The sequence below is a fragment of the Neolamprologus brichardi genome, chromosome 15 (genome assembly GCF_056152115.1).
Source record: "Neolamprologus brichardi isolate AB-2024 chromosome 15, ASM5615211v1, whole genome shotgun sequence".
Taxonomy (NCBI): domain Eukaryota; kingdom Metazoa; phylum Chordata; class Actinopteri; order Cichliformes; family Cichlidae; genus Neolamprologus; species Neolamprologus brichardi.
Window position 1 is genome coordinate 28,465,386 of NC_142118.1, and position 24,615 is coordinate 28,490,000.

Here is a 24,615-nt window from a genome sequence, read left to right on the forward strand (position 1 = left end):
TATCTACACAGGGAAGAGGTGGCAGCAAGATGCATTATAAGACAAGCCAACAGACTCCTGGGCCAATTTTCTGCTGGAAACAGTTACGTGGGAGTTGCATTCCCAAGAACATCTCCTAATATCACTGACTCCTTAAGGAGAATAATGCATTCCACCATTGGGAACATTGCTAAGAGTTCATAGTGTTCAGTTAATCTTCAGATTCCCCAGATCTCAATCATGAGCACGATTGAGCATCTGTAGGATGCCCGATAGCTATGCTTTGAAAGGTGTGAGACATGCACACTGCTAGGCAGGTGGTTTCAATATTGTGGCTAATCAGTGTGTGTGTATGTTTCTAGCTGACGCTGTTTACATGTGGATTTTAAAAAATGCGAGACTTCTTCAGTGCTGGATGCCAAAGGTGACCAAAGGTTCACTAAAGGTTTACTGCTAGCATGTGCATTTACTCACGTGAGCTTCATGTGCAGAGGGCTTCCTGGAAGACAATCAGTTGTGTGTGTGTGTGTGTGTGTGTGTGTGTGTGGCTGTTCAATTAACTTTTTAGACTACCTCTCCCAAAACATCACAGGGTAAGTGATGTGATAAGGATCTTCTTTAGGTAAATGCTTAGAGCTGGAAGCCATCTTCATTAGGAGAGTTTACATATGTAAAGGAGCCATACAGGTGACAAAAGTCAATGACATCTTGGTCAGCACCAGCTGTTAATCTTGTGATGTTTAGGAGTTCTGACACTTGTGTTTCTCTTTGCATTTGGATGTGATCGTAAACATTGACCTTTAGCTGTGTTTATTTGACCGTTTTTCCCCCCTTTATCTGGTTGCAGGCTATCTGAGGGACAAAATGGGATATTACGACATGGCCTTCTACCTAGCAGGAGTCCCACCGATCATTGGCGGGGCCTTGCTGTGTCTGATACCCTGGGTGGAAGCCAAGCACAAGAGAAGAGAGAAAAAGGAGGCCGTGAAAGGGGAGCAGGACGCTGACCAGAAGATGATGAATCATGAAAAGGCTCAAGAAGTTGTGCAACACAAAGCAGGAGAGTCTGTCCTCTAAATACCCCTAGAGAGAGACTGACAGAGAGGTGCAGGGGGTCAGACTGAGGCTGCTGCTGCTCATTGATAGTATTAAGATACTCTGTGCATATCTGTGTTTAACTGAAGACTGTTTTAAGTAGGAAAAAATGCCAAAGTGTTCAAACATATCAGAGTCATATGTTGAAGCTGAACGTAAATGTAATCCTGAAGAACTATGCATCAGACTGAACTAATCTTACATCAGGCAAGCTTGAAATTGTAGCTGAAAATGGGGAAAACTGGACTTTTTTTTTTGTCACAATAAGAGTTAGGCATGCAGTACTGTGTCCAAGATCAACTCTGTCAGCAGCCATTCTCACTGGGCTTACAGAAAAACATAGGAAACAATTTATGGTGTTAATTTAAATTAAAGTTCATAATGAACCAGTCTGCCAAAGATTTATATTTAACCCTGTCATCTTTATGTCCTCCAGTATGCTATGTAATCTGTTTTAGGGGTGCACTGATACAGCGGTCGGTGTTGGTTGATACCAGCATTTCTGAAAATAAATTGGCATATACTGATGTCCTGCCTAAAAGTTAACAAAAGCTGAAAAAAAAAACCCTGACACAAATGAAATAATATGCTATATTTGTTTTCCTGGACCAAACCGGGAACTAGATAACAACAAAAACTAATACAAATACTGTTATCTGCAGGCTTCCAGATGCTCTTTAAGACATCAATATCTGTCTCAGTACCAGTATCTGTATTACCGTTGATATATGTACTGGTATCGGTCCTTTTGACAGTCAGTGCATCCCTAATCAATGATTGGTGTTTTAAAAGACACACAGTAACTATCGGCTCAGAGAAGTGCTCTAAAAAGTCTAGGTTTTTCTGTCTGACTCTGGAATCTGAGCTGTAAAGATGCTTGTAAGGATGCAGCTTTGGGAAGCACAATAAAATATGTCCTGTCAGAGATGCTGACCCAGCTTCCCTTCCGAGGTTGGATCTAGGAAATCTGATCATTTAAAGGCTGTTTAACTCACCAAGCAGAGCTTGGCACCCAAAAGCTCTAAATTCACCACACTGAGCCCGTAATTCTTTTCCTTGAAAAATTCAAAATAAACTGCACAATACATTTTTTAAATACTAGAGGTAGCAAATATATGGTACAAATTAAAAGTCATATAAGATAATTAAAATGTACTTAATTTTTAAACAAATTTGTCTGATGGTTCAGTAAACAAGATTTTTCCTGCAATTATTTTATATTTCAGGCTTTAAGGGGTTAAGGTTATTATCCACTCTTGATCCCATGCTGTGGAGCATCCCAGAATTTATGCTGCACTGTGTTTCCAAAATTACCACTATTGAATTATTAATGATCACATTATACAAACATGAAAGCATAAAGAGGGTGGGTTCTATAAAGCCCCCTGCAACTGTGTCATCAGTTAATCTGCTACTGTAACTGATTCATTCAAAGAGGCTGCTTTAAATCAAACCTCCTCAGTGTTTTAGATGTTATATTTAAAGAAATAGTTTTAGAAAGTAAATATGTGGCAACTGGTTATCCTAAAAAAGGCACAGAGACTGGAAGCAGGCAGAAAATATTAGTCTGGAGTAGGAAAAATAGGACTTCTAGCCACTGTGAAAGTTCACTTATCATCAAGTCATATCTGTTTAAAACTTTGTTGACTGTTTTCAGCCTATCAGCACATAAGAAGACATTCACCACTTACATTGGCCATGTGTATCTGATGTACTGCATCAGTTTGTTGATTACTTTGCTCTTTCAAAGACAGCGGGATGAAGAGCTGAACTGAACTCTAGGTCACTGGCCAAGTTAGGGCATGAGTGGGTTTTGTTTTAGCAACATGCTGAGTGGGCACATTCGAAGAAATTGGAAGATGTTACTTTTTAATTGAATCCTCATTCCTTTGTTAACTCAAAGCCTACTGCCAGATGGGGACCGTTTTTGTTCATTTTCTTGTAATTTTCTCTCATATTTGAGTTCATACTTAAATTGTGCAGCATTCATTAACAGTTGACCAGTTCATGTCAGATGATCTCTTAAATGGCCCAAAGAAAACATTGTGCATTTTCCTTCACCTCTGTATGATCTACTCACTCTACTGAATCATTTCAGAGACTCCTCTGTTTGAATTGTGGACGTGAGTCTAACTAATAATTGACTATGTGACCATCAGTCCCATTAATTATTAACTCTGTCCAGTTCAATGACATTCAGTAGAAAGGTATCTGTTTTGTGTTTTATTTATTTTTCACTTCTGGAGACTTTCATGTTGTTAAAAGCCTTAAATGAACTGACTGAAGACCAAACTGTGCACAAATGAAATGTTTGCTTGCCCTCATTTGCCTGCCCAAAGCCCCCTATTTAGTGCCAGTGAACCAAGTGATGTCCCCCATCACTGACTGCGGTGGACTGCATATTTGGAAAACTCACGCCGCCAGGGAAATGAATCTCCATCATAGAAATGCTGTGGGTCAGTGTTTTTTTTTCCTCTGCAGACCTGTGACCCGCTACCTCAGATGATAGCAGAGCTCTGCTCCCTGTCTGTACTGTCCTGTCACCGTGAATACGTCTTAACTTTGCTCTTTAATGAAAAACATGTTGCCATTATTTTATTCTATTTTATTTTAATGCACAAAGTGACTGAAACCTTCAGCATTTCCAATACTATGCTTAAATCACATGTCTTATCCTTATGATGTGCATGACTCTTTATGGTGGAGTGCCATCATAGTGCTATTCATTTGTGAGAGCCTCGAGTAATTTCTCATTGCCATATATGAATATGAATGCTTTGTTGTATGTATTCATTGCACTCTATTCGCTCTTTTACTTGTTTTATTTAGCTGTTCGGTCATATGTGCCTCTAGAAATGATATGTGCCAACCAAAGAGATGCTTTGTTTTAAATTGCATGATTTATTTTTACTTGGTGATTACTTTAGACCAAAATCTTTGAGACAATCTGCTGAAGTTTACACACCAAAGCCTAACAGTATTTAGTTGCTGTTATTTTGCCATCTAATCCAGCCACTGGCTTTATTTGCTGCATCTTTACTGCTTCCGTCCTTTTCCATGTATTCTCCCCAAAAAGTGTTCTTAAATATGAATGTGTCTACATTTCCTCTGTTGCAGGATGTGTTGTGAACAACAGTATATGCAATGTATGTAAACACAATTAATTTTAATCATTTTAAAAACAGTAAAAATATTTACTTTTAAGTTATCTGTTTTTTTTTTTTTAATTTATGCCTATAGATCATAGAAAGCACTGAAGTTCATTTAATCAAGATGTAAAATCAAGTGCAGTAAAACTGAACATGAACAAAAACACTTTATACCTTTGAACCTGTGAGACACTGACATGCCACTCCTTCACAATTTTTCTCTAATAATCTTTATCTTCTTTTCACCTTGTGTGAGCGTGTGTGATTAGATGATTTGTCTAGATTTAGTCCTTCTGCCTGTTATATACTCTCTGCACTTTTATTAGGTTATGGATCTCAGTAAAGGAACCAGGATTTCTTAACAGTCAGAAAGCACTGCCTGGGGGTGGGGAGCACGTACTGATGTGGAGCTAATGAATGTCCTATATGTAGATAAGGGGCTTGTAATGTTTTTTTGTTTTTTTCCTAAAGGGCGTCTATCAAACCAGTATATCCAGTCATGTGTTTAATTTCAAACAAGCTGCAGTAGACGTTTGGGATAGAGTGTGTTAGTGTGAGACAAAAGGTAACAAGACATTTTTTAAAATATATATTTAAATTTAAATACCCCCCATGACCCTGAATAGAACAAGCAGTTAAGGATGGATAGATGAATTCCATGTGAAGAATAAATATAATGGCACCGAGTACTACTGTGAGGAACCCTGGCGTCATTGTTGCCCGGGTTAGGACACATGAAACAAATGTAAATATTTGTCTGGACTGTTATTATTTAGTATCAGGCTCCCTGAAAAGCCTTCAAATGATCTAAAATACCACAGCATGAGTTCTAGAAGAGATCAGGTAGAAATATCACATTTGCCATATTGACTTCTCCTTACTGAGTCCATGTTAAACCTAGAATTGAATTTAAAATCCTCATTCTACTTTACAAAGTCATGAATGATTATGTCCCTTCATATCATATAGGCCTCACAGTAACATATTATCCCAAGAGGGTTCACCTGATTCAGTCAGGATTTAGAGTTCATCACAGCACAGGAACAGCACCAGTGTAGGTTAGTCATAATCTTTTTATGGCCTCTGACGGTGGACTCTGTGCAGCATTCTATGCAGAGTCAGCATCAGAGCGTATGGGCAACTCTGATAGAGGATTTGATACCAATCACTTTGCTATTCTATAAAAAAACAAAGCCATAAAAGGAGACTGAAAATTCATATCACAGCAAGTAAGAACCACCGTAGGTTCCCAACAGCTAGCACAACAGACAGTGTTTGCTGTGCTCTTTATTTTTTCCTACAGTGCTTGTTGTTCCTTGTTGTGCATCGTGTGTGTTCAGTGTGTTTTTTCAGCTGCTCTCCTTCTTGTTGCAAGCTCCTCTCTGAATGGTCCCAGCGTGCTTCTGCATGAACGGGCAGAACAGATCAGAAAATATGTGACAAGTGTTCCAGACCTGCTCCCACAAAACCACATCATGCTGCCACATGAAGTACACTGCAAAACCTTTAAGATTTACATTTAAGATTGACTCCTGTATGTTTTCTTCTATGCTTACTTGTTATGTCCAGGCCAGACTACTGCAATTTCTTATTAGAACCTCTCTTATAGGTGTTCAGGCTCCAACACACCACAGTGAGAGGGCTACGTCAGGTATTTTAATTCGAAGAAGTTAATTTAAAGTGGAGTATTTTACTAAATAACTACAATTTCACAAGTATCTGTAATAGCTTTGACATTTATCTGAGAGCTATTGTTACCAATACTTTTGAAATTAAAAGACATTCTTCTTCTTGTTCTTAAGGAAATATAAGATTGTATAAATTGTAGTTCATAAATAAGGTCAAATATAATATTTATATGCACTAATGCATTGGCATTAGCAGTTATTCTACATAGCTGAGAATTTACAAAAGAATGTTGGACTTGAAATGTTTAAGGGAGAAAAGAGGATTTTTAAAATTCAGGTCTTTGAAGTCAGTTCAGTTTTATTTATATAGCACCAAATCACAACAACATTTGCCTCAATGAGCTTTATATAGTAAAGGAAACACCATACAGTAATACACAGAAAACCTCAACAATCATATGACCCCCTATGAGCAAGCGCTTTAGGGGCAGTGGGAAGGAAAAACTCAATTTTAACAAGAAAAACCCTCCAGCAGAACTAGGCTGAGGGAGGATTGAGTGAAGAAGAAACACACAGTGCATCGTGGGATGCCCCCAGCAGCCTGGACCTATTGTAACTTTGCTGCCAAGTAATCAAACAGTTCTTACATGCTTTGGTTTTTATTTGTGCTCAGCCAGTTTACTTGGTACAAACTCTAGATGGCGCCATGTGCTTTCACTACTGCCAGGCAGAAAAGGCTTCTAACTACTACTATGACAGGTGCAGCCCTGGATCATTTGGTGCTCTTGAGCTGTGAACAGCCAGTGGAAACAGAGGTCTTACTCTGCCATGATTTCAGGGTACTGAAAAGCTCATAAACAAAGCGAAGCGATGGCCTGTTTTGGCACATGGCATTCTGGGTTTTGCATAGGTCCCAGGTTCATTGATTTGCAATAACACGAAAACGCACAGGTGAAAGTGATAACATTACAAAACAGTGCTTGCTTATTAATATAATTAAAGTAAAAAAATATATATATATTCAGGTTATTCAAAAGGAAGGTGTCTCTTTACACACGGAGTGAGCATCAATCACAATAGATGATCTTTGCAAACCTTCAGCAGCCATACAGGCAGCAGCTGTTGACATACGGAGGGATTCCACGGATGCAGCGGTGGTACCCTGCAGTCACCGTCGCATTAAAGATATCCGACTCAAAAAATTCGTGTATTTAACCAACTGCGGCCTTCAAACACGAGGCGCCAGAACGGGAGGAGATAAAAGACTCGCTTTATTATCTGTAGTCAGTCAGCAGTTAGCGGCGTTGTGACAGCTCACCATCACTCCCAGCAACACACACTCTCTCTCTCTCTCTCGGTGCTAGACTGACAGCTATGTCTACGTCCGTCACGCGTGACACCGATATTAAAAAGAAGCACGTCCATTTCGCCAGTATGGAGGAGGACGACAACGACGACCAGGAGGAGGACACCCTGTTTGACAAGAGGAAGGACACCGGGCGAGAAATGAAGAACGCACTAAAGGGGGCGAAGAGAAAGACCACACAAAACAGCGACGACCGGGTGGAGGTGGTTGGCGGAGGAAGGGGCGGCCAAGGAGCAGCCGGCCGCTGGATGGTTACGCTCGCGCTCTGTGCATCTTGCCTGGGCTTGGTAAATAGTTAGGAGTGGGAAGTTAGCTTAAACCTGCCGGTTCATTAAACAATTCTCTGACTTTTCTCATTCCTTTAAAAAGGAAATGAATTGGGAATTTTTAAATAAATAAATAAAATGTGGTAACTGAATAGATTTATTAAGCTGGTTGGGATATCTACAACAGTTAACTAGTTGGCTAGCTAGGGTTGTATTATGCTATCCGTTAGCATAACCAACATTAGTTTATAGCCATAAACCGCTAGCTTATCACGGCTGTCCAATATTCATTTGCGTTCTTTGGAATTTCTACTGAAGTCTACTCCAGGAAATTAATTTGAAATGTCAGAAGATCTGCAGTTACTTATACAATGCCATAATATAGTAGATTTTGGCCTGTTATGGTTCTGTCGAGCGTTGTAAACGAAGGAGACCTTTCAATTAAAGTCGTACTTTGTGTCCTTAGGTTGTTTTTGACTGGCCCCACATGTCGGTTGCCTGTATAGTTGTTATAAAGGTGCAACAGAATGTGAATCTACGTACACAAGGTAGTCACATGTGCTTGTAACTATTGAATAGTAAGCAATATTAGGGTTGTAATAGTTCAGTCAATGCAGCAGTATCCTGCACAACCGGATTTTCATAGTTGTCAATCTTGCTCTTCAACCATTTATTCCGCATCAGATTAGTGAAATCCACCTGTACACACTGGACGACTTTCTCCTGTATTGTTAACCTTTTCTCCCCCCATTGGGCCTGGGGAAGAACATTCAAGTTTTGTTGTTTCAGCATCAGATCAAGCTGTTAAAAAGTGGGAAAATGGAAACTTTTATTACAATTATTTAAGGATTGATATCAATCAACTCTGATTGATGCCAGTGTCAGCTCTGCAGTTTTTGTTGTTGTTGAACTCAGTGTAGAGAACAAAAAACTTGGAGGCTCTGTGAGCAAAAGCTCCACTTCACTTTTTTGTGTGATGCAAAGCAGTTAGATAAGCATGCTGGCACTGGTAAAAGGAGCGGATAAACTCTGAGGATTATGATTCCACCGTTTAGTTTAGATTAGATTAGCCTTTGTTGTCTCCCTTCGAAGAAATTTTGCTTTGTCATTCAAGAAAAAACATCACATAAATTAATCATCATACCATTTCACATGCACACACTTACAGTTTACTTATTATTATTCAATGGTTTGACAAATTGGAGCACTAAAGAAAATATAAATATAATTTGAACAACTCACAATTTGGTACCCTGTACCTTTTACCTGATAGTATTAGCTTTATACTCTCTAGGTTTTTGTGTAAACCGTGTGATTTATATCTCTAGGAATTCTACAGGCCACACTTTATTGCAGTTTCCTCTGATAGCAGCTGGGGGAAAATGGAGGGAGCATGCCAGTGGTCTTTCCTTTGCATCACATTTTGAACCTTTGATTTGAGCTGACAGACAGGTTACTAAACTGTGTAGTATTTCCAGAACAAATAGCAGATTCAGTAGTTAGCATATAAAATAAGTAAAGCTTTCATCCACCCCAGGGAGCTTAGTGTCACAGTTTGGCATGGCAAACCGTGAGGGGTGTGGGGAAGGAGGACCCAGGCGCGGTGCTCTAAGTACAAGCAGTGCGTTTATTTACAGTGATGGAACTGATACACAACAATAATACATCCCCGTGTGCTCCCGACTTCCACTCCGTGTCTTCTCCCAGTGTTTGTGCTCATGTGTCTGCTCCCTCGTGCCAGTGCACTCTGTGTCTGCTGCCCTCTCGTCCAGCAATCCTTCCTGGGAAAATAGAGGCAGTAGTTAGTACCCTCAGTTCACTTGGTGAGCTCACACTCACAAACAGACCAGCTGGAGAACTGACGGGAAGTCTCACGAAATGATCCCGCGTCGGTGGGAGCTCCAAGACTCTCTTAAGTAGCTCCCCCGACGAGGCCTGATCAGCAGCAAGTGTGTGGCTTCGGGTGTGGCCAGTCTGCCAGCAGGGCCACACCCACCAGGCCTGAAGGCGCCCGCAGAAACACATACACACACATACAAGCAGGGAGAACGAGGGACAGCAATACAAAATATATATTATAATATTAGTCCATAACTGCTCAGGGATCCTGGGTCGCTCAGACCCAGGACCCTGACACTTAGAAAGTGTAAACTCTGGACCAGTGTTGGGACTAACGCGTTATTAAGTAACGTGCTACAGTAACTGCGTTATTATTGTGGTAACGAGCACGGTAACTAGTTATTATGCCAAAACCAGGAACGCGTTACTCGTTACTGGGATTTAGATAGGCTCGTTATTCGTTACTTCTTTGGTGGCTATCGCGGAGCTTCCACAGATTCAGTAACATTAGCAAGTGGTGGAAGCCAGCAGGTGGATGAAGGAAAAGGGAGACAAGAGGAGAGACCCGAAGCGGCCGCTGGTCCGAGAGTGTCAGGTGAACTGAACTTCAGGTAAGAAGTTATAACCTGCAGTCCATCTGGGTCAGATATAAATCACGTTTAGGTGGAGTTTATTTTCGTTATGCTGACTTTTTCGTACTGCGTGCTAGCTAGCATGACGGAGTTTCTATACAGCTGGGTGGGTGCTATGTTACTGATGTTGAACTTTATTTTGTTCATACGGTTAATTATTAGAGTTGCCAACCGTTCTGTAAAAAACGGAATCGTCTCGTATTCAGAGAAAATATTACGCGTTTCGTATTGAGGTGAAAAGGAACACAGTTTGTCCCGGACTTCAGCTACAATGAAAAAGACACAAAGCTGGAGTTATTCTGTGTTTACGCTGCACAGTTGCCTCGTCTTCTCTCATCCTCTCACCCTCCCTCTCCTGTTTCTACTTCAATCATGAAACTGATCAATGATCAGCTGATCGGCTTTTCTCTCTTGTTTATTTATCGCCCACTTTGCGCCAAAAAGAGGAAACCAGTGGATGTCGCGGTAAACAACAGCAGCACTTTTAAGCTTGATCAGCTGTTGTTAGAATTTATTTAATATTAATTAAGTATCAGCTGATGTTTGCTGGAGCCACAGCTGTAAACCTGCTGGTCATGATATCGGTTTGAATATGTGGTGAGAGGGAAACATGAAGATGAAACCAGGAGATGACAGCTGGTAACTGTGCAGGGGCGGGTCTAGCAAGGTGTTGCCAGGGTTCCATGTAGGGCATTAAAAGGGAAAGTGGGGCACAAGGAAATACTTTCTTATTCTCATTTAAAATGTCTCACTTTAAAAAAAAAATTATCTGAGTCTTACAACAAACGATTGATAGATTGATACATATATACCATCAGAACAGTGTACATCACTGTCACAACAGTGTTTATTTTCATTCAAAGGCTTTATGATTTTTTCCTATAATGGCGGGCCGGTCTCTAGTCAAAATGCCCGGGATGATTTTTTGTCCCAGTCCAGCCCTGTATGCAGCTCATCTGCAGTCTGGTGTTGCCTATATCTTCCTATTCAGAAGGCAGAATTTCCGAATTCTGAGTAATAATAATAATGGATTGGATTTATATAGCGCTTTTCAAGGCACCCAAAGCGCTTTACAATACCACTATTCATTCACTCTCACATTCACACACTGGTGGAGGCAAGCTACAGTTGTAGCCACAGCTGCCCTGGGGCAGACTGACAGAAGCGAGGCTGCCATATCGCGCCATCGGCCCCTCTGGCCAACACCAGAGGCCAACACTTCACCTCCTTCAGGCAGGAGGTGAAGTGTCTTGCCCAAGGACACAACGACCAGGACCGAGAGCTCGGGGATCGAACCGGCGACCTTCCGGTTACAGATACGCTTCCCAACCCCCTGAGCCACGGTCGCCCCGAATACAATCGAAAACACCACGACTGCAGTTTTTGTGTTGGATGTAAAAAGCAGGCTAGGATAGAATCAGGCGTGGGATTTCTCTCGTGGAAATGTGCACATTATTTTTTCCTTTCTATTGGTAGGTGGCACAGTGCACTTGTGGCAAGTAAACAAGCTAGAAGACTGGCAATCTTGCTGGGTATCCAGTTACGGAAGCAACACATTAACAAGAGAATTCTGAGTAAAACCAAAGTTACTTTCCCTAGTAACTAGTTACTCTGAAAGTAACGAGTAACTTGAAGTAACTGAGTTACTTTTGATAGAAGTAACTAGTAATGTAACTAAGTTACTAATTTAAAGTAACTTACCCAACACTGCTCTGGACAGACTAGTTCTGGCACTAATGAATCTAGTAAACATGAGAGTCAAGGTGTGTGAACGAGTAGAATTGACATTTAACTGTTTTTGTGTTTTCATTAGAAAAGCCAGGTGCTGTCTAGTTATACAGGAGTTCACCTTCATCTATAGCATGGTGTTTAACAGTATGTGAGGGAGTGTAGTCTTAAATCATGAGCCGAGGTCCACAAACAGTAATCGTGCATAAGCTTAACTATTCTCTAAATGTTTATATTATATCAGTTATAGTAGTTAAATAATTATATGCAAATTAGCAGGGATCAAAAAAAAGTTTAGATTCGTTTAAATTTGTAAAATTTTTTCAGTCTTAATTTTTCTCAACAGAAATCCTAAAATAAACATTTGTGCAGTATGTGTTGATACGTTGCCACCTCTGTCTTCACCTCGTGTGTTGTTGCTGACAAAAACACAGGAGGAGGAGGTAAAGGGGTGGGGGTGAGCAGAATGCACAGGGTTGGAAATGTTAGTTTAGTTCTAGATCCTGATGCGATCATTTGTCATTGATCTCTCAAGGAGATGAGACAAGTAGGACAATGGAGGGAGAGGAGTGGGTCCAACAACAACAGAGGTCCTGCAGTCGTGGTTTGCTCTAAGCTTTGTCTTATTTTCTTAGGGGATGTGTATCTCAGTTCTTGGCCCCACACTGGAAGACTTGGCTGCAAATGTGAACCAGGATATCGGCAACATCTCCTACATCTTTGTTGGCCGCTCTGCAGGCTACGCCGGCGGATCCCTGTTAGGAGGCATTCTCTTTGACTGCATGAACCCCCATCTCCTGCTAGGTACCATTCTAGCTTGTTGTTCTTGCCGGCCGGCCAGTCATTTTATGAGATTGATTTTGCCTCCTGTGGTAATCTTCTAGGTTTGTCCATGCTGCTCACGGCTTCTGGAATGTGCGCCATTCCTTACTGTAAGCAGGCTCTGCTCCTCACTGTGTTCATGTCCAGCATTGGGATATCCATGGGTGTTATAGATACAGGTAAGTAAACTACTGATATTCACTGTATCAGTGAAAGTTCAATGATTTTAACGATCAGCCTCAGCTGATGAGTTTGTGCAGGGCTCAGAGCCACAAGTGGCTGTTTTTACCTCTTCTTCTCGTCATTCTCCCTCCTGCTGTGGTGATGCATGTTTAAATGAGGGCATGGCTTAGCTGCAGCAGAGTGAATAAACAGTAGTGGAGTCCTGTTTGTAACATTGAGGGAGATGGTATGAGTAATTCAGTGCAATAGACATGGGCTGCTGGGAACTTCTCATGATAGGATATGACATTCCTTTTGGCTCTCGGAGGAGGCGGACGCACTTTTTCTCCTCTCCTCTCCCTTATCTTCCCTGCTTAGTTCTTATGTCCTTGTCTAGTCGCGTGTTTTTTGTATTACTTTCCCTGGAACACCCTCTCACAGTCTGTTTCTAAAACCTAAAGAGAATTATGGATTTGATCAACTGGTCTCTGAATGCTATTGACACCCTTTTCTCAACGAGAAGTCTGGGCTCGGGAGAGCCCGAGTGCCCTGGAGGGACTTTCCCTGCCGGATACACGATGGACGGGTGGCAGACATGGAGGATCGTGTGCCTGGCGGGACTGTCGATCGAGGACGCTGAAGATATCTACCTATTTGGAACCATGATAACAGGGTTTTTGCTGATCGGAGCTGGCTTGGCCCTGGCTTATCGGAGAATTAAGAAAGTGGAACCGGCTGTTCAAATCCCTCCAGGGCTGCCCGCTGGGATTGTAACAATGGGACGAGGCGCAACTTCTCAGAAAGGGCTCACTGAGTACAGCATGGTTAAGAGCTTGGAGGCGCTTACGGCTGCAGTGAATACTCAGAATAACACCTCTGAGCGTACATTGGATTACATCAAGGAAAAGTCCACTCAGAACAACACCTCTGAGTGGAAGTTGGATAACATCTTGGAACAGCTGACTGCGGTCGTGAGGTCTCAGAATCTGCTCTTTGAGCAAAAGAATGACAAGACCACGGAACTGAAGGTTAATAACATCATGGAGAAACTCGCGGCTCTCCAACGGGAGATTGAGAGACCAGTGTCGGAGTGTTAAAGAACAGCTTGAAATTCTCATGAATTGTTGCAAAAGAAAAATTACCATCATAATGCGGCTACCCCTTCGGCGCCAGCTGTGGGCTCAAGGCTGGAGCCGAACAAAAACTCCCTGATAACGACTGTGTTGAGTCTGTTCCTTCCCATTCCATGCAAGGCCACCTGGGTTGGCTGGAAGACTGTTTACTTAGCCTGGCAGGGCGAAGGACACTGTCTCAGCTGAACTATGGACACGCACACACATACATATACTGATACTGATAAGCACTCACTGACGCATCACCCTCCCTACCCCGGATCCAACGCCACCTCCAACGCTTACCTCCTCTCTGATGTGGACATCGGGTCAGCTGGAGGCGCAGTCGAAGATTGCAGCGGTCCCAGATCAGATGTACACACTGGAACATTTTCCCATGTTGCTTGTCTGTGTTTATTGTGCTATGGTGTGTTGATATCTGTGCATTCCTGTATTATCCTTTTGTGTTACACATTTCAATGTTTTTCCCTCGCTACCTAGCCTGACCTGTCTCCCCAATGTGATGTTTGTGTATTGTATGTACGGTCGGCAAGGTCTGTCATCTCGGTTGTGGGCAAAAGACCTGTAACTGACAAATAAAGGCTATCTCATCTCATCCCATCTCATATACTGAGCATTTATTCTCAACTTGATTCTTTTCACTCTACATGTGTTTTTCCACCACTTTAGATTTAAAGCTTCAAACCACGTTACCAACTCGTCCACAACGTGCCTTTCCTGTCTCCCTCTGTTCATCCCTAACCGGTGGCCAGTTTTTCCTTCAGACTGTTGCCAAGTGCTTTCTCATTAATGTTGTCTCATTGTGAGGTTTTATCTCTAACGTTGTAGGCTCTTTACCCTAAAATACAATGTGCTTTGAGTTGACTGTTGCTGTGTATTGGTGCATACGTAAATAAAATTGAATGAAAGCGAAACCGTGGAGAGAACAAGGCACCAGTGGCAGACCTGCTAGTTCTGGTGTTCTGTGGTTCAGCTGTAAGAACAAAGGTCTCACTGAGGGAGAGTGGGCTCTCATAGAGTTTGTTTCCAAAAGGTTGTTCAGAAACATGCACAAGTAGCATGCCGAAGGTAATTTATAGCACTCTGGCAGTGCTTCTCCTGATCCTCCTCTCAAAAAACGAACAGATACTTGTCCTGCTGTTGGGTTAATGCTCTTTGAAGGCCCCGTTCAACTCTGCTTGTGTAACATCTCCTCTCCTCTATACTCTTGAGACTGTGCTGGCACACACAGCAAACCTTTCCTTGTGGGTGTTGTCTGGTTGTTGCTTCTTCAGTGCACCTCTTTTCACTTTGATGTGCACCAGAAGAAGTGAAATGAATTCACAGTGAATTATGTTTCCTTCCTACAAATTGACCTATAAAGACCTTACAAAGACATTTACAAACTGTTTTGAAATCTTGTAAATCTTGCATGTAGTTACTGCACCACGTGGTATTAGGACTGTAGAATAATCCTTCATCTGCTTTTGCTAACAGTGGTAGCTTATTCTTAACATCATAAGAATGGAAACTTGCCGATGGAGGTATTTGGAGTCATTCCTTGTTTTGTCTGATTGTGATTCTTCTGTTAATTTTTTTTTTTTCTAGTTTAGCCAAAGCAAAGTGACGCTTGTGTCTCCATTCTTAACTATGTGTTTCTCCTGTGTGTCAGGTGGTAACGTGCTCATACTGGACACGTGGGGTGAGCAGTCGGGGCCTCACTTGCAAGCGCTGCACTTCAGTTTTGCCGCTGGGGCCTTTGTGTCTCCTATCATAGCCAAGCTGGTGTTTGGGACTGACTGGAAGGGCACTGAGGCTATAGCACCAACCAAGAGTACGCCTTCCACAGAGCCCAAGGTGACCAAAACCGTCAACACTCAGGGAGTCTCGCACAGCACCCTCAACTCCACCTGGGCCTACATCGTGATCGGTGCTTTTGTCTTTCTCATGTCCTTCCTCTTCTTCATCCTTTATTCTCGCTGCAGCGTGTCACGTGCAAAACCCCGCTCGGCCTCAGGAAAGCCCCTGGTGGCCAAATATCATGTGGCTCTTACAGCCCTCCTTTTCCTCTTCTTCTTTGCCTACGTCGGTGCTGAAGTAGCATATGGCTCCTTCATCTTTACCTTTGCTAAGGAGTACATCCACATGGCTCAGGCGAAGGCAGCTGGGCTAAACTCCCTGTTCTGGGGGTCGTTTGCAGCGTGCCGTGGGTTAGCCATCTTCTTTGCAGCCTGCATGTACCCGGGAAACATGATCCTGCTCAGCCTGGTGGGCACCGCTATCTCCTCTCTTCTGCTCTGCTTCTTCAACAAGAAAGAGGAGGTCCTGTGGGTGTGCACTGCTATCTATGGGGCTTCCATGGCTGCCATCTTCCCAAGCGGCATCTCGTGGGTGGAGCAGTACACCACAGTAACGGGGCGCACAGCGGCAGTTTTCGTGGTGGGTGCAGCGCTGGGCGAGATGGTGCTGCCAGCACTCATAGGCTTCCTGTTCAAGAGGTTTCCAGAGCACCCGCTGCTCATGTACCTGTCACTCATCACTGCCATCTTCACCTCCATCCTCTTTCCAGTCATGTACAAGCTGGCCTCGGTGAATGACGAAATTGAAAGCAGTGAATCCCAACGGGCACTGCTGGACTCAGGAGCTGATGAAGATGAGGATGAGGAAGAGCAGGATAATGAGGCCGATCAGTTGAACGACGCAGACTTTGAGGTCATTGAAATGGACGATACATCAAATTTTATGAATTCACCAAGCAAGATGTCCTCTCCCCCTGATGTTATGGCTCTAACAGACAGCCCCACTGCCCAAACCACACTGGCGTCAGAGCCTGCAGGCGCCGCTTTCTCAGAGAGCATCTCTTTGGTAGGACACTCACCAAGACAGAAACTGTTGCTCTCTTTGGACCAAGAGAAGAGAGACTGAGAAAGTTGGCTCAGTGACACGCCTCAACTGTCCATTTGCTGTCCAAGACCTGGAAACTCCAACATAGTTACTGTTTGTACTCTAGTAAAGGAAGCACTGACTAAGCAGTACAGCTTATAAATCATACACACGCTTCCGCAGCTCAATTCAGTGCATCTTTTAAAGCTTTTGGACGTCTGCTGGAGAGTGAAGGATCAGATGTTGAACTATTGCTATTTTCTTATAAATCATTTGACAGTGTGTTTAATATTGTTGTGTCCTTATCCCCTCTGTAGTTAGGTAAAAGGTAAGGCTAGAATGAAAGTAAGAAATAGATCAGATATCAGCCTGATCCTGACTCAAAGAACTTCACTGGGATCGTTGGCAACAGGCCAATCTATTCAGTTCAGTTCTATGTTCTGTGTTTACTATGCCTTCCATCAGCAGTAGAGCACTGATTAGAAACGGGAGAGCTAACATAGCATGGATGAAGCCAAAAGCCAAGGGACAGCAAGTTGTTATACTTCTTACATGAATGTTTTTATGTTTGCGGGTTTTTTGACTACAGCTAAGACTTCTCTGTCAGCTTCTCTCTTTGAGTTACTGGTATATCATTGGAGCTAGACAAACATGGATTGATGCATCGCTAGAATTCAGTGCCTTGTTTGAGGACGTGAGGAGAGTGGAACCAGGGACAGACAGCTAGCCACCCCCTTAAAATAAAATCTTGCACTGCAAATACACTATATTGCCAAAAGTATTCACTCACCCCTCTAAATCATTACATTCAGGTGTTCCAATCACTTTCATGACCACAGGTATATAAAATCAAGCTCCTAGGCATGCAGACTGCTTCTATAAACATTTGTGAGAGAATGGCTTGCTCTCAGGAGCTCAGTGACTTTGAATATGGTACTGTGATAAGATGCCACCTGTGCAAAGTCCAGTCAGGAAATTCTGTCACCATTAAATGTTCCACAAAATGAAAGTGATTGCGATTGACAGCAGCTCAGCCACGTAAAATCACAGACCGGGGTCAGCAACTTTGTGCACAGTCAATCACTGCAGACTTCTAAACTTCATGTGGCCTTCAGATTAGCTCAAGAACGGAGTACAGAAGGTTACAGAATTGCAAAGTGCAATGCAAAACATCATATGCAGTGGTGCAAACTGCATATGATGCCACTGAACTCTAGAGAAGTGGAGAGGTGTTCTCTGCAGTGACAAATCATGTCTACATCTGGAAATCTGATGGAGGAGTTCGAGTTGGCAGCTGCTAGAACAGTATTTGTTTGACTGCATTGCACTAAGTGTAAATTTTTTTTAATGGGCTTGGGCTTGGGCTTGCTCCCTTAGTTCCAGAGAAAGGGACTCTTAATAATTCAGCATACCGAGACAATTTCATGCTTCCAACTTCGTGGGAGCAATTTGGGGATGGCCCTTTCCTATTCCAGCACAACTGTTTCTAAAGACATGGATGAGGAAGTTTGGTGTGGAAAAACTGGACTGGCCTGCACAGAGTCCTACACCTTAGCCTGACAGAGCACCTTTGGGATGAATTAGAGCAGAGCCAGGTCTTCTCGTCCAACATTGGTGTCTGACCTCACAAATGCACTTCTGGAAGAACACTTCTAAACCTCGTGGAAAGCCTTCCAGAAAAGTTGAAGCTGTTATAGCTAAACATGGAATGTCACTCAAGGTCATATGTGTGTATGAAGGCAGACGAGTAAAAACTTTTGGCAATCTAGTGTGTGTGATGAGCTGAGCTGTACAGTGTATGCAGCTGTTTTCTGTTGCGCTTTTGTTAAAACTGGATTTTTTTTTCTTTTTGGTCTTGTGCTGTAATGGGTCATGTCACTGTGATTCCTCTGATTTTTTCTTTTTAAGCTCCTGATTTAGTGAAAGAAAGAAGGCATCTTTATACATTGATTTTTTTATTTTATTATATCAATCTCAAACCTTCACCCACAGCAATGTCCATTAAAAACAAACAAAAAGGATCTCCTTCATTATAAGTTTTTACATTTTTACAAATCCACAGATCCTGTGTACGGCTGCATGGAGTGGGAGGGTTAAAGATCAAATTTTAATGTAGTTTGAAGACGGTTCGCACAGTAAAATTGGAAACGTACACAAAACCATATATCCACAAGGAAATAATAGACTCTTCATGGCATAAATTACCAAATACAGTATTGCAGCAGTCCCACATTTAAAAATAAAAAATGGAGAGCTTTCCAGTTCCCATACTCTGTAGTATGAACTGTCAAATCTGCCAAAACAGACAAGGTTAAAGAAACAGAAAAATGGCACCTTCAAAAAGAACGCATCAAACTGCTTTGATTGTGTTCATGGTTGGAGCTGTAGTTGGTTAATGCACAGTGAGATTGGAGATGGATCTGTACAGGAACTATTTACAAAAAGACTGCAGTCAGTATAAAAAGGAGAAAAAGTCAATTAGTGGTTTGGGTGTAGTTCGTCTCTGAATTTATAAGATCTTTAAAAACCAGTTACAGTGAATACACAATACGACACATGTTCCATGATTGGACTGCACTCAGTCCCGCAACAGGCCGTCTGTTGCCGTGTCATCAAAAAGATCAGCTTCATTCGGCCCATAGCAGCTAATGGAGATGGCAGCAAACGAACACATGGCCTCTTCCACTGGAGGCATGAAGTAAACAGTCTCCATACTCAGAGAAATACTTTGAGACAAAATGAGAAAACCCGTCAGGGCTCAATCAAAGCACCATTTAAACTTTTACGACCAAATGGACAAACACTAAGATGGAAGGCCAGGAATTAGCACCAAATCAGTGGGTGGCTCCGGGACTCGGGAGCCAATCAGAACTGCTCCAGCAGCTGACGGAGGTAGGGGGCCTTGGAAAGTTGTCTGTTTACCCGGGACAGCTTGTAGAGGACGAGACAGTCGAGGGACACGCAGGGAACCTGACGCTCAGCACTGCCACTGCAGTTCCTACAGATCTGTATGCAAACAGAGACACAAGCACACAGTGATCACACAAGAATGAGCTCTGGTATGGACACCACTCACAAACATGTCACTACTAGTCTGACCAGAGAAAAACTGCGGAGTCCGACATTGTTTAAGCAAAGCTGCACACCAACTCAACCCGAGTGACTGCCGCCACCAGGCATCATTACTGCTGACGTCAATTGCTGTCTTAATAAATCTAGATTTATCGCCAGAAAGCAGTTTCCGTGTTCCTTCAGTGTCGCCTGCTTTGAGTCGTATCAATTGGGTAAATGTTTAAAGACAGTGTGACAAAAGCAGGAAGAAATAAATACCTGTAATCACAGAAATTAATGGTCCAATTATTATTCAAAACCTTAACGGGAGCTCAGAATTTCATATTCTGTGCGTCCTCAACTTCTCACCTTCAGCAACTGCTCTTGCTGACTCTCCCACTGCCTCATGTCCTGGTAGAGTGTAACAGCGACTCGCTGAGGTTCAGCACGACACCGTGAGCACACACCCAGCTGGGTCAGCTCATCACACACAGGGCAGTGAAGCGTGGTGAAGTACTGGGAAATTGTCCCCTTCCTCCCCGCTTCCTCCCCACCCACCACGGAGGAGCAGGATGCCTTCTGGATCTGGAGAGAAAAGAGCGATGTAGCTGAAAACACACGTTTGATTGATCACTGCTGCTGGACTATATGCAGGCACATGGAGTTAACATGCACAGCATCTTCATGGACATAAAACAGTGTGAACATCACGATACTTTTCAGGTTTGTTAAGAATCCTACCGAATATCATTAGATGCTGAAGGATCAGAGATCAGAGATGAATTTTTTTTTAAATACAAATACACACATTCAGGATTTTGTGTGTGACTCTGTTTTCACTGGGAAAAACGAAGACATAAAAGGAGTCAGTGGCACTGGAGCAGCAACCATTTATGTATCTGACTGTGATTAGTAGCTATGCCAGCAGATGGCGTGTGCACTCTGTCAGACTTCAGTAAAGAAACAAAGACGGAGGCAGCAGCGCTGCAGCTTGACTCATTTAGTCATCAGCAGGAAGCAGAAGAGATCTCTCTTCATCCTTTGTTCTCTCTAAATGACAGACTGCTTTTATTTTGACAAGAGTAGAAGCAGAGGGTGACCTCTTTGACTTGCCACAGTCAGTCAAAGGAAGATACCAATTAATCTAATTCATCCTCCAAACTCAGTATTAAGTTGATTGTATGTTTTTATGATGTTCCTGATTCTTTTTTTGTTTTGAAGGGTTTCTTATCTCCACTGCTGCTGCTCTGCTTCTAAATGGCAGCGGTGAGACAAAAACAAAAACATCACAATGGCCCGTATGTCTGCAAGTTGTCCTCACCCTGGGGAGCTCCTGGTACCAGCTGAACACGTCGACTCCGATCAGCTGGAACATACGGGCCAGTGGCGGCAGGATCTGCTTAGTGATGTAGTAGGTGGCATTGAGGCGCAGGGTGGGGTCCTGCAGCACCTCGGTGGGCCGGCGGACCAGCTGGATCAGGGGCACGCCGGGTGTGCCGTACACAATGACATAGGGCACCCGCTCACTCACGCGTGGCTCCAGCCTTCGGTCATAGGCCATCATCCGTCTGAGGCGAAGCAGAACAAAAATGAAGTGACAGCAGATGATGCAGTTATTGTTTACATCACACAGCCAACATGTTCACATTAGCAGCGAGAATGTGTGCTGGTGCTCTGAGAGAGAAAACACAAAATAAAGCAGATGAACTGAAGCAGGGCTCATAAATACTTCTTCCTTGTGCATCTAAAAATCATTTTTTTTGTCCTCCACTCGTTAAAAAACAGGTTGCTTAGCAACACTCAGGTACTGTACAGGCTAGTGCAGCCAGACAATGAACACAGTGAGGGAGGACTAATTGGATTCACGCTGGGTACTGTAACTGTAGCTGACAGCAAGCTCTTACTCACCATCCTGTTCTCTGCTGCACGCACACGCAGACACACACACAGAGCCAACCAGCAAACATTTATCCAAGCCACACTCCTGACTTCTCCTGTACTGTGACCACACACACACACACACACCTGGTGAGTTCCAGCGCAGGGATGCAAGCTCCAGGTCTGTACGAGCCGCTGCCCCGGTACTCCTTGGCGAAGGTCAGATCCTGCATGCTTGCCTGGCCATCCAGAATCTTCATACACTGACGCTGCACAAACTGCTTCACCTGGCTAATGTCACGTGTCTCAAACAGCAGCTTGATGGAACGCTCCAGAATCTAAGGGGCACATGAGTAAAAGAACACAGGCATAAGAGGATGAAGATAAAATTATTTACTGGTAATCCAAGAGAGGTGTTAATGCTGTTTAATGTGCAAGTGGAAGGAGACAACCTTTTCCCTGACTGACACAAGCAAAGCAGTCTGAGTAAACGGGAGCAGGAACAAGAATGGCATGCCTGCGATTGGTGTACAGCACAGTGAAAATGAGGGGAAAACATGGTTTGCCTGTTACCTTGGAAACAGCAGGGCAGCCGTCGCGGCGCACCGTCTCAATCCCTTTGGCATCAAACACGGGCTCCTTTTGGTCAAGGCTCTCATACATGTAGCCCACGTAACGCTTCTTTGTCTGCAGAACGCAGGGCAAGTACACCTGACACACACACACACACACACACACAGATAAATAACTACATATAATGTGTGGAGATAGAAAAATCACAGTGAACAGATGTTAGAGAGAGGCCGCTACCTTGTCTTACTCGCTCCCTTTGTGTGTGTGTGCACGTGTATTTGCGCATATGTGTGTGTATATCTACCTTCTCAAACTTGAGCTTGATAGGCTTGGGGTTGGTTGCAGTCACTGCTTCTGCAATCTCTTTGCCGATCTTGAAAGCCTGCTCTTTGGTGGCTCCTTTCAGTAATACAAACATGCTGCCAAACACACAAAAACACACAAGGCTCATTACTAATTCTTATCAAACAACCTGAACTACATACTACAGTGGTAAACGATACGCTCTCAGAGGCTTCGCGTTTGGCTCTGGGCTTGAACATATCCCATGTAGACGGGTGAGTCTGGAGGAAAGTGTGTCCCATATATGCAAAGCATGTTGCAGTTTAAAACTTCTTCCTCTATTTGAGACTCTGCAGGTCAGAAACAATCCAATTCCCTGTCTGCCAAACACAGCGGCAGCTCTTCTTTAACGGACTGTCAGAAACGAAAGCTGTTAGCTAATTGGTGCAAGTGTTCATGAGAACACGGCCCAGGTACAATCAGACTTACACATCATCACAGCGTAGTGACACACAACAAAGCTGCTGGTCATGTTCACACTCAGTCGGAGACTATCGAGTGAAGTTATGAATTTGTGAGTAAAGTTGTGCAACCTGTAAACCTGCCTGTTGTGCAGATAATGGAACAGTGACTACAGGTATCCCATGTGAGGACACAAACACTGATCAGGCCTAACATGATTACCACTGACAGTGAATAACACTTTGTAGAGGTCTTACCAAGGGCATGCGTACTATTTATTTACATCTGAGTAAAAGTCAAAAAGTCTTGTAAAAATTGCTTACCTGTCAGTGTCTCCGTACACAACACGCGCTCCCCATTTCTTCGTGTCATTGACCATCCTGATGGCCCTCTCCAGGGTCTCTCTGGCTTTGTGAACAATGCTGTCTCCAACCTGGACACAGCAGATTTAATAAATATTGGAGCAAAGGGGTTACAACTACATTCACAGCAACACTGATTCTAGGTAAAGGCCCTACAATAATACAGAGAAAATAGTTTGATTGAGGAAAAAAAAACAATTTTCATGGATTACACTGGTACCGTACTGGGAGTGCACAGTCAGAGACCATATAGCAGCTGCTGCTGAGCCTACCTCCACACTGGGCATGCGCCCAGAGTAGTTAGCAGCGGTGTATCCAAAGGTGACGTTGGCTATGAGCTTGAGTCCGAGCTGCCGTGCGTCCAGCAGCTTCGTCAGGGATTTGTCCTGCTTGTAGGTTTTCATGGACTGCTTCACCATGATCCTTGTGTTGAGGATTTCTTCCAGCATCATGGGCAGGACACCTTTACGCACTGAAGACTAGAACAAATAAAACACAGATCATTTAAAACACTGAATTATTTTACAATGAAGAAACATAAAGTAGGGTTGCACCAAAACTCTAAGAAGGACCTAAAATGGGCCTGATCTGCAGCATGGGGAAGCGCTGTAACTTAGAACACAAAAAGCAATTTAGAAGTTTAGCTTTAGGCCCACAATATCTCTCAGTGTAAATAACGAAAATAAAGATGTTCCTGATCTACTGTGAGAGCTGCTTAAGTAGCACAACAGGGGAAAAACGGGCAATGTGGATGAATGGAACCACAGAGATCACAAAGTGGGTTTTCTTAGGAGGCACTGGCCCTTCACAGCAACTAATGAGACAATCCATCACAACACCAACACTAAGAGCTTGGTGAGGTCTTGTCAGAGACAACGGTCATGATGATGAGGTTGCTGTACCTTAACGAAGGCGATGCCACCAGGCGACACGGTGATGTCGTTGCGGAGCTGGTAGAGGAGTTCGGGAGGGACTCGCAGGGAGGTGCAGCCAAACTTAAACTCATCAGGCCTGAGACAGAATGTGAACAAGAGCACCAGTTCAATCACTTAACATTATTCTTGCAACGTGAATATTACTGTCTGGAAAGACAGCGTCAGGTATAAGTGAGAAAAATGCAAGTGTAGAAATCTGAACTGCTACGTTTTACAGCACCCCACTGAGCTGGCTCTGCTGAGGATGAAGCCTGCGCACGCCTGCCACAAACCACTCTTTTTGTGTTACTTCAATATAGCAGACATATGCATGTGGAAAGAAGTGTTCATGGCTCCTTGCTGTTGCTAAGCAACCACACAAATCTCACTGAAAACCTGAACTCAGTCTTAAGTTGCGCTGCTCGCCGCCCT

At 43.3% G+C, this 24,615-nt stretch overlaps 4 protein-coding genes across 4 annotated transcripts in view; 3 read left to right on the top strand and 1 right to left on the bottom strand.

Moving 5' to 3' along the window:
* The window catches only part of slc16a10 (solute carrier family 16 member 10), a 30,286-nt gene extending 26,008 nt beyond the window's left edge, over window positions 1-4,278 (top strand). The window contains exon 6 of the mRNA XM_006796231.3: window positions 827-4,278. Coding sequence (XP_006796294.1) covers window positions 827-1,056 — 230 coding nt within the window. The 3' untranslated portion in view covers window positions 1,057-4,278. The remainder of the gene's footprint in view (window positions 1-826) is intronic.
* A 2,690-nt stretch (window positions 4,279-6,968) lies between these two features.
* Window positions 6,969-19,887, top strand: slc60a2b (solute carrier family 60 member 2b). Its single transcript, XM_006796233.3, has 4 exons — window positions 6,969-7,504; window positions 12,318-12,486; window positions 12,567-12,683; window positions 15,451-19,887. The coding sequence occupies exons 1-4, from the start codon at window positions 7,226-7,228 to the stop codon at window positions 16,701-16,703; spliced, it is 1,818 nt and encodes a 605-aa protein (XP_006796296.1). The 5' UTR covers window positions 6,969-7,225; the 3' UTR covers window positions 16,704-19,887.
* On the top strand, window positions 12,654-15,059 carry LOC148098554 (uncharacterized). Its single transcript, XM_087852639.1, has one exon. The coding sequence runs from the start codon at window positions 13,134-13,136 to the stop codon at window positions 13,761-13,763; it is 630 nt and encodes a 209-aa protein (XP_087708765.1). The 5' UTR covers window positions 12,654-13,133; the 3' UTR covers window positions 13,764-15,059.
* rev3l (REV3 like, DNA directed polymerase zeta catalytic subunit) overlaps window positions 18,600-24,615 on the bottom strand; it is an 83,585-nt gene continuing 77,569 nt past the window's right edge. Inside the window, exons 24-32 of the mRNA XM_006796232.3 lie at window positions 24,172-24,280; window positions 23,542-23,748; window positions 23,231-23,340; window positions 22,468-22,582; window positions 22,164-22,301; window positions 21,738-21,928; window positions 21,034-21,280; window positions 20,082-20,297; window positions 18,600-19,667 (exon numbers count right to left, since the gene is read on the bottom strand). Coding sequence (XP_006796295.2) covers window positions 19,527-19,667; window positions 20,082-20,297; window positions 21,034-21,280; window positions 21,738-21,928; window positions 22,164-22,301; window positions 22,468-22,582; window positions 23,231-23,340; window positions 23,542-23,748; window positions 24,172-24,280 — 1,474 coding nt within the window. The 3' untranslated portion in view covers window positions 18,600-19,526. The remainder of the gene's footprint in view (window positions 19,668-20,081; window positions 20,298-21,033; window positions 21,281-21,737; window positions 21,929-22,163; window positions 22,302-22,467; window positions 22,583-23,230; window positions 23,341-23,541; window positions 23,749-24,171; window positions 24,281-24,615) is intronic.

Bases quoted from the DNA above. Each gene is read 5' to 3' on its own strand.
- slc60a2b (XM_006796233.3), top strand. From the start codon at position 7,226: ATGTCTACGTCCGTCACGCGTGACACCGATATTAAAAAGAAGCACGTC. The intron at 7,505-12,317 runs GTAAATAGTTAG...TTATTTTCTTAG, and splicing joins GTGCATCTTGCCTGGGCTTG to GGGATGTGTATCTCAGTTCT. The intron at 12,684-15,450 runs GTAAGTAAACTA...CCTGTGTGTCAG, and splicing joins CATGGGTGTTATAGATACAG to GTGGTAACGTGCTCATACTG.
- LOC148098554 (XM_087852639.1), top strand. From the start codon at position 13,134: ATGGATTTGATCAACTGGTCTCTGAATGCTATTGACACCCTTTTCTCA.